Source organism: Trichinella spiralis (genome assembly GCF_000181795.1).
Source record: "Trichinella spiralis strain ISS 195 chromosome Unknown Scfld4489, whole genome shotgun sequence".
NCBI lineage: Eukaryota > Metazoa > Nematoda > Enoplea > Trichinellida > Trichinellidae > Trichinella > Trichinella spiralis.
Window position 1 is genome coordinate 1 of NW_003531428.1, and position 8,709 is coordinate 8,709.

The following is an 8,709-nucleotide window of genomic DNA, read 5'->3' on the forward strand; positions in this document are numbered from 1 at the left end:
AGTTCGTAATTAGGTTATTTTCGGTCAATAACGGTGGTTATTAGCACGGATTTTCCTGACTTCTGCTGCATTACAATATCGTTCTGTTAAGGTCGAGCACTATTTTTCCCGGTATTGTAAAGCAGTTTCATTTAAATATCAGAGTGTTACTCGGCGGTATTATACCATCACACATGAAAAATGAAAACCTGCAAAACTGAAACAACCTTAATACTGACAAGCAATAAAAGTGGATGGGAAAATCTCAAAGACGTTTCGTCTTCTTGGCAGGAGGGGAGCCGACAGATTGGCTGGAACATTCCAAAGACAAATCAGTCTCACAACTGCATCCCATCAAGCAGGAATTGGAATCGGCCACATCCGGTATAAAAGTATAACACGCTTGAGAGACTCTATTCGATTTTCTGCGGCTAGCGTGATTACTACTTGTCACAGTGTTCAACGAAAGATCCAAAGGACGAGGACTTGCTTCGGCAGCGGCTTCATCATTGGACGTTGGCAAAGATGCTGCAAATGATGTACACGTAAACATTGAAGGTGATACAACGCCTGTATTATTGTTGTTGCCAGAATTTGAAGATGCAATGCAAGTTGACTGATTACTGTTGAAAAAGTTCAAAAATTGATCCGACACTGAAAGCAAAAATACCAATCACCAATAAAAAACGTACATAAATACACTTTCTGCAAAGAGCAGCTATTAGTTATTTGAAACAAAATCCTGTACTTCATAACTGAACTCACAAGTAGTTCTCCACGGCTACTATAAGTTAGAATGGTATTAAAAATGAATAATAATAATAATAACTCATTCAACATCTCAATTCGTTTTCAGTGATGTATATCAGGATTTTTTTCGTTTCCTCTTTCTTAATTGAGCACATAAAAATATGATAATTTTCATACCATCTTTTAAAAGAATACTAGATTCGTCAACACTGGGATTGGAGAACATCGACTGCATTAAATAAGCCAATTCAGGTCCGGCTTCTTCGAACAAAAGTCGTGGTGGTATTGGTGTCGAACGCGGTGTCTGTTTGGGAGTTGTCAACGGACTGCAGAATAAATAGCTTGTTGGCGAAATGAAACCAGGAGCAAAATTTGATGGACTAATTGACTGAAACAAGCAACATAATAATAATTAAAATAACTTTAAAATAAACTAAACATATATATTCCTGATAAAATTCAACTCATCAACAGCTTTAACAATGCAACACAAGCATACATACATACATGCTTATTTTTATATTTACCGGTAAAACATAATTTTCGTCAACGTTCATTTGCATTTATTTATAAATTAATATACCTGATGACTTGAGAAAACTACATTGGTCAATGCAGGCCACTGTGCAGAGGAGGACAAAGAGGAAGCATTATTAGCATCCAAGCTAGCAGACATTGTTACCCCAGTTGTATGACAGTTGACCAATGACATCGGTGACGCAGTTGCACTGAGCAGCTCAGATGTTGTAGGTGCTATCGGTCCGAGTATCGGCTGGAAAGGTCTGCACAGTTTAGTGAAATTGAACGATCCAGAGGTAGAGAAAGGTCGAATGTTATCATCAGAATCTGGGCTTTTCAATGACGCGTCTTTATCAGGCTATTGAAAAAAAGCACATATATATAATCCGTCTATACGACTGATCAATGCAATCATTCAAACATGTAATGTGTGTTGCATAAAAATGATGAAATAAATGCACATAATAATTTACATACCGAACATGCGTCCCCATTGAACAACTGGACCAGTTCGTTACAGATTACATCTCGATTTTCTAAAGCAACGCCTTTGGATGAACCCATGTATGAGGTACGACTGTAACCGTTTAAAGCGGAATGCATGGCTATGGAAGTAAATCCTAATGGAATCATAATCATAATTTTTGGCCCAAAATTACAATAATCACAAAATAACAAGCATGAAACTGGCTAGACGAGTGATTACAAATTCAAACGATGAACTAGAGAAATAATTTTTACCGTGTTTGTCAGCATGAGCCGCTGCCACTTTGCTTATGGTTTCTCTTAAAGATGACTGAGGTGAAAGTGACAATGTTCGTTCGTCGTTGCGGTCGTTGTCGCCTGCTTTCACACTGACCACCGGCGGCTTGTCAGATGGCGTTTCGTGAACAGGCTTTCGCAAGCGTTGCTTGTTTCGCCTGGCCACCATGGAAAGCAGCCGCTTCGAATTGGCCAAATCCAACCCGTGTGCTTGCAAATCAGAAGGAGAAATTTCCCGATTCGGAGAAACACAATGTTCTTGAGAAATGTGAAATTTAGAAACAAACAAACAAAATAATAGCAATACTTGTATTAACACTGCCAGTGTTCCATTTATGATCCACGCATGATCTCGAACAATTATTCGTCGTTGATGGATGGGTGACCATAAATATTTCATCTTTCAAACTGTCTAAGCTGTCTGTTGAAGAATTTCTTGAAAATTTCAAACTCACTTCGCTGAGCTGAAATAAAATTCTATTGGAATTATTGAACAAATGAAGAGCAACAAGTTCACTAACATCCGAATCGTTTTGAGAACTTTTCGGACCAACTGACAATGTTGGACTGGAATTGGACATGGACAGCAGACTTTCTGGAGCCGTATCGTCTGCATTTCCAAATGCACCGTCTACTTTGGACCCTTCTAATTCCACCGGGATTGATATGTGCAATTCGGACGTCGGTGAACAACAGTCGCAAGATGAAGTTTCCGATTTCACAAAATTCGGGGGTACAACAACCTGGCCATTGATCATCGTTATAATTGACGCTGAAATATGTAAAACAAAAACCCCAAACGAACATCAATTGCGAAAATTGTTCAAAAATTTGAACTCTGACATGCAAAAGAAAACATATACGCACGTTTGGTTAAAGTTTTCAATTCGTATGCAGTAAAAACACCCGTCCCCCACACGCCTTCGTTATTCAAGCACATGTCTGAAATAAAAAATTAATATCATACAGAATAAACAAAACTTTAGCACCACCTTCATCGTCGTCGTCATCATCACCATCATCTGAATCTTCTTCTGCTTCTTTAACGTCTTTTTCACGTACTTGCAATGTGCCAGTAGTATCAGGATCGTTTGTGCGGATGAAGTTGGCCAAAAACAAATCCAATTCGCGAACAGCAATGCAAATATGATACGGATTGACACATAAAGCCGGATGAAAGCAGTCGGAAATTTTCTCCAAACGTTCACTGTCCGTACTTTCCAACGGAATACCCTGAAAACAGTTCAGCTCAACTGAAACAATTTTAAAGCATCGCATTTTGAAAATAATCCATTCTACCTTGAACAAAATTACCATCACCAAATCAAGACGCCAAACTTTATCCGCCTGACCAAGACAATCAATACGGCGCATTTTACCCCTCTGGTCAGGATTCGAGGCAATACAAACTGCCGGTCGGCTACCTGTAATCGAATGAACAAAATTTTCCCTACAATGTGGATGTATATCTTTGCGAAGTTTGAACAGCAGTCGACTAGCCCAACGTTGCTTAACCTCAGGTTTTTCATTCTAAAATAAAATTGATAATTCACCTAACACTTTCAAACATTGCACAATGCATTTCAATACTACCATAAGCCGCTCTTTAATGTCCTTTTCTTCGTCAATTGGTAACTTTTTCACATTTCGAATTTTATGCCACTTTCGTTTCGCCGATTGCAGATTGAACCATACGTAAGCAAATTCTTTGACATAAGGCAGCAGTGCTTCAACAAACTGATGACTATCCGCATCCTGTTGTACACAATTGAAAATTCTTACACAACGCAACAATTTAACAAAGTCATAAATTATCAATGCCCACGGAAACTGATAAATTGAAACAGAAAAAAATTAAACAAACGCTTATCCTGTTGAAATGACAAACAACTTAATTTTTAACAATAAGTTAAATACTTTAATAATTTAACTTAATTAAAAATTGAATTTTACAACAAAACAATACTATATTTATATAAACCATTAAAAAGAAATTGGCGCAAAATAAAAGCAAACTTACAACAAAAGGTTTGCTCATCTCACCATTCGTTTTTGACAGTAATTAAATGCAAACCGGAATTTCCGGTAGTATAATCAGCTTCTTTCATTAAACAATACGCAATTCTGATAAAACCATACATCCGAATACGGCTGCCTCTTCTAAAAACACTTGCAAAATGCTTACAAGCATTTAGAAACTACATACAGTATGACTTTTTGAATTAAAAGTTTGTTCATATAACTGTGTTAAATGAACTATGCATATAATTGTATTTAGCGCAAACAATTTATGTTACTTTAAATTAAATATTATAATTACATGAAACTCATTATTATCTATTCAGTACACCCACAAAACTTTTCTATGAACTATCACACTTGAACGTAGTACCCGAACTACAGTAAGCTCCATAGTTAATTTTTTTAATGTCATTCACGCAGTGAAATTATATTGAAATAATGTAATTAAAATCATGTAATTATTACATTTCCTAATTGCAAAAGAAAATTCATTTAACACAGTTATATGAACAAACTTTTAATTCAAAAAGTCATACTGTATGTAGTTTCTAAATGCTTGTAAGCATTTTGCAAGTGTTTTTAGAAGAGGCAGCCGTATTCGGATGTATGGTTTTATCAGAATTGCGTATTGTTTAATGAAAGAAGCTGATTATACTACCGGAAATTCCGGTTTGCATTTAATTACTGTCAAAAACGAATGGTGAGATGAGCAAACCTTTTGTTGTAAGTTTGCTTTTATTTTGCGCCAATTTCTTTTTAATGGTTTATATAAATATAGTATTGTTTTGTTGTAAAATTCAATTTTTAATTAAGTTAAATTATTAAAGTATTTAACTTATTGTTAAAAATTAAGTTGTTTGTCATTTCAACAGGATAAGCGTTTGTTTAATTTTTTTCTGTTTCAATTTATCAGTTTCCGTGGGCATTGATAATTTATGACTTTGTTAAATTGTTGCGTTGTGTAAGAATTTTCAATTGTGTACAACAGGATGCGGATAGTCATCAGTTTGTTGAAGCACTGCTGCCTTATGTCAAAGAATTTGCTTACGTATGGTTCAATCTGCAATCGGCGAAACGAAAGTGGCATAAAATTCGAAATGTGAAAAAGTTACCAATTGACGAAGAAAAGGACATTAAAGAGCGGCTTATGGTAGTATTGAAATGCATTGTGCAATGTTTGAAAGTGTTAGGTGAATTATCAATTTTATTTTAGAATGAAAAACCTGAGGTTAAGCAACGTTGGGCTAGTCGACTGCTGTTCAAACTTCGCAAAGATATACATCCACATTGTAGGGAAAATTTTGTTCATTCGATTACAGGTAGCCGACCGGCAGTTTGTATTGCCTCGAATCCTGACCAGAGGGGTAAAATGCGCCGTATTGATTGTCTTGGTCAGGCGGATAAAGTTTGGCGTCTTGATTTGGTGATGGTAATTTTGTTCAAGGTAGAATGGATTATTTTCAAAATGCGATGCTTTAAAATTGTTTCAGTTGAGCTGAACTGTTTTCAGGGTATTCCGTTGGAAAGTACGGACAGTGAACGTTTGGAGAAAATTTCCGACTGCTTTCATCCGGCTTTATGTGTCAATCCGTATCATATTTGCATTGCTGTTCGCGAATTGGATTTGTTTTTGGCCAACTTCATCCGCACAAACGATCCTGATACTACTGGCACATTGCAAGTACGTGAAAAAGACGTTAAAGAAGCAGAAGAAGATTCAGATGATGGTGATGATGACGACGACGATGAAGGTGGTGCTAAAGTTTTGTTTATTCTGTATGATATTAATTTTTTATTTCAGACATGTGCTTGAATAACGAAGGCGTGTGGGGGACGGGTGTTTTTACTGCATACGAATTGAAAACTTTAACCAAACGTGCGTATATGTTTTCTTTTGCATGTCAGAGTTCAAATTTTTGAACAATTTTCGCAATTGATGTTCGTTTGGGGTTTTTGTTTTACATATTTCAGCGTCAATTATAACGATGATCAATGGCCAGGTTGTTGTACCCCCGAATTTTGTGAAATCGGAAACTTCATCTTGCGACTGTTGTTCACCGACGTCCGAATTGCACATATCAATCCCGGTGGAATTAGAAGGGTCCAAAGTAGACGGTGCATTTGGAAATGCAGACGATACGGCTCCAGAAAGTCTGCTGTCCATGTCCAATTCCAGTCCAACATTGTCAGTTGGTCCGAAAAGTTCTCAAAACGATTCGGATGTTAGTGAACTTGTTGCTCTTCATTTGTTCAATAATTCCAATAGAATTTTATTTCAGCTCAGCGAAGTGAGTTTGAAATTTTCAAGAAATTCTTCAACAGACAGCTTAGACAGTTTGAAAGATGAAATATTTATGGTCACCCATCCATCAACGACGAATAATTGTTCGAGATCATGCGTGGATCATAAATGGAACACTGGCAGTGTTAATACAAGTATTGCTATTATTTTGTTTGTTTGTTTCTAAATTTCACATTTCTCAAGAACATTGTGTTTCTCCGAATCGGGAAATTTCTCCTTCTGATTTGCAAGCACACGGGTTGGATTTGGCCAATTCGAAGCGGCTGCTTTCCATGGTGGCCAGGCGAAACAAGCAACGCTTGCGAAAGCCTGTTCACGAAACGCCATCTGACAAGCCGCCGGTGGTCAGTGTGAAAGCAGGCGACAACGACCGCAACGACGAACGAACATTGTCACTTTCACCTCAGTCATCTTTAAGAGAAACCATAAGCAAAGTGGCAGCGGCTCATGCTGACAAACACGGTAAAAATTATTTCTCTAGTTCATCGTTTGAATTTGTAATCACTCGTCTAGCCAGTTTCATGCTTGTTATTTTGTGATTATTGTAATTTTGGGCCAAAAATTATGATTATGATTCCATTAGGATTTACTTCCATAGCCATGCATTCCGCTTTAAACGGTTACAGTCGTACCTCATACATGGGTTCATCCAAAGGCGTTGCTTTAGAAAATCGAGATGTAATCTGTAACGAACTGGTCCAGTTGTTCAATGGGGACGCATGTTCGGTATGTAAATTATTATGTGCATTTATTTCATCATTTTTATGCAACACACATTACATGTTTGAATGATTGCATTGATCAGTCGTATAGACGGATTATATATATGTGCTTTTTTTCAATAGCCTGATAAAGACGCGTCATTGAAAAGCCCAGATTCTGATGATAACATTCGACCTTTCTCTACCTCTGGATCGTTCAATTTCACTAAACTGTGCAGACCTTTCCAGCCGATACTCGGACCGATAGCACCTACAACATCTGAGCTGCTCAGTGCAACTGCGTCACCGATGTCATTGGTCAACTGTCATACAACTGGGGTAACAATGTCTGCTAGCTTGGATGCTAATAATGCTTCCTCTTTGTCCTCCTCTGCACAGTGGCCTGCATTGACCAATGTAGTTTTCTCAAGTCATCAGGTATATTAATTTATAAATAAATGCAAATGAACGTTGACGAAAATTATGTTTTACCGGTAAATATAAAAATAAGCATGTATGTATGTATGCTTGTGTTGCATTGTTAAAGCTGTTGATGAGTTGAATTTTATCAGGAATATATATGTTTAGTTTATTTTAAAGTTATTTTAATTATTATTATGTTGCTTGTTTCAGTCAATTAGTCCATCAAATTTTGCTCCTGGTTTCATTTCGCCAACAAGCTATTTATTCTGCAGTCCGTTGACAACTCCCAAACAGACACCGCGTTCGACACCAATACCACCACGACTTTTGTTCGAAGAAGCCGGACCTGAATTGGCTTATTTAATGCAGTCGATGTTCTCCAATCCCAGTGTTGACGAATCTAGTATTCTTTTAAAAGATGGTATGAAAATTATCATATTTTTATGTGCTCAATTAAGAAAGAGGAAACGAAAAAAATCCTGATATACATCACTGAAAACGAATTGAGATGTTGAATGAGTTATTATTATTATTATTCATTTTTAATACCATTCTAACTTATAGTAGCCGTGGAGAACTACTTGTGAGTTCAGTTATGAAATACAGGATTTTGTTTCAAATAACTAATAGCTGCTCTTTGCAGAAAGTGTATTTATGTACGTTTTTTATTGGTGATTGGTATTTTTGCTTTCAGTGTCGGATCAATTTTTGAACTTTTTCAACAGTAATCAGTCAACTTGCATTGCATCTTCAAATTCTGGCAACAACAATAATACAGGCGTTGTATCACCTTCAATGTTTACGTGTACATCATTTGCAGCATCTTTGCCAACGTCCAATGATGAAGCCGCTGCCGAAGCAAGTCCTCGTCCTTTGGATCTTTCGTTGAACACTGTGACAAGTAGTAATCACGCTAGCCGCAGAAAATCGAATAGAGTCTCTCAAGCGTGTTATACTTTTATACCGGATGTGGCCGATTCCAATTCCTGCTTGATGGGATGCAGTTGTGAGACTGATTTGTCTTTGGAATGTTCCAGCCAATCTGTCGGCTCCCCTCCTGCCAAGAAGACGAAACGTCTTTGAGATTTTCCCATCCACTTTTATTGCTTGTCAGTATTAAAGTTGTTTCAGTTTTGCAGGTTTCCTTTTTTCATGTGTGATGGAATAATACCGCCGGGTGCTTGGTATTACCTTCAACATCTACATGCTGTGCTAAATTAAATATGTAGAGTAAGATTATTGTTTGTCAGT

At 37.0% G+C, this 8,709-nt stretch overlaps 2 protein-coding genes across 2 annotated transcripts; one reads left to right on the top strand and one right to left on the bottom strand.

Annotated features, from left to right (window-relative positions):
• Positions 1 to 244: 244 nt before the first annotated feature.
• Tsp_12532 (putative MH1 domain protein) lies at positions 245 to 4,423 on the bottom strand. The gene is made up of 13 exons (XM_003367310.1): positions 4,390 to 4,423; positions 4,124 to 4,170; positions 3,604 to 3,840; positions 3,325 to 3,540; positions 3,000 to 3,243; positions 2,878 to 2,952; positions 2,532 to 2,782; positions 2,318 to 2,474; positions 1,990 to 2,268; positions 1,726 to 1,868; positions 1,313 to 1,606; positions 907 to 1,117; positions 245 to 633 (listed from the first exon to the last, which is right to left on the bottom strand). The coding sequence occupies exons 1-13, from the start codon at positions 4,421 to 4,423 to the stop codon at positions 245 to 247; spliced, it is 2,577 nt and encodes an 858-aa protein (XP_003367358.1).
• Positions 4,424 to 4,584: 161 nt separating this feature from the next.
• On the top strand, positions 4,585 to 8,541 carry Tsp_12533 (putative MH1 domain protein). The gene is made up of 12 exons (XM_003367311.1): positions 4,585 to 4,641; positions 4,946 to 5,182; positions 5,246 to 5,461; positions 5,543 to 5,786; positions 5,834 to 5,908; positions 6,004 to 6,254; positions 6,312 to 6,468; positions 6,518 to 6,796; positions 6,918 to 7,060; positions 7,180 to 7,473; positions 7,669 to 7,879; positions 8,153 to 8,541. Exons 1-12 carry the CDS (start codon positions 4,585 to 4,587, stop codon positions 8,539 to 8,541), a joined length of 2,553 nt encoding a protein of 850 aa, XP_003367359.1.
• The last annotated feature ends 168 nt before the right edge of the window (positions 8,542 to 8,709 follow it).

Bases quoted from the DNA above. Each gene is read 5' to 3' on its own strand.
- Tsp_12532 (XM_003367310.1), bottom strand. From the start codon at position 4,423: ATGGAGCTTACTGTAGTTCGGGTACTACGTTCAA. The intron at 1,118-1,312 runs GTATATTAATTT...TGCTTGTTTCAG, and splicing joins TAGTTTTCTCAAGTCATCAG to TCAATTAGTCCATCAAATTT. The intron at 634-906 runs GTATGAAAATTA...TTTTGCTTTCAG, and splicing joins TAGTATTCTTTTAAAAGATG to TGTCGGATCAATTTTTGAAC.
- Tsp_12533 (XM_003367311.1), top strand. From the start codon at position 4,585: ATGCTTGTAAGCATTTTGCAAGTGTTTTTAGAAGAGGCAGCCGTATTC. The intron at 5,787-5,833 runs GTGCTAAAGTTT...TTTTTATTTCAG, and splicing joins TGACGACGACGATGAAGGTG to ACATGTGCTTGAATAACGAA. The intron at 7,880-8,152 runs GTATGAAAATTA...TTTTGCTTTCAG, and splicing joins TAGTATTCTTTTAAAAGATG to TGTCGGATCAATTTTTGAAC.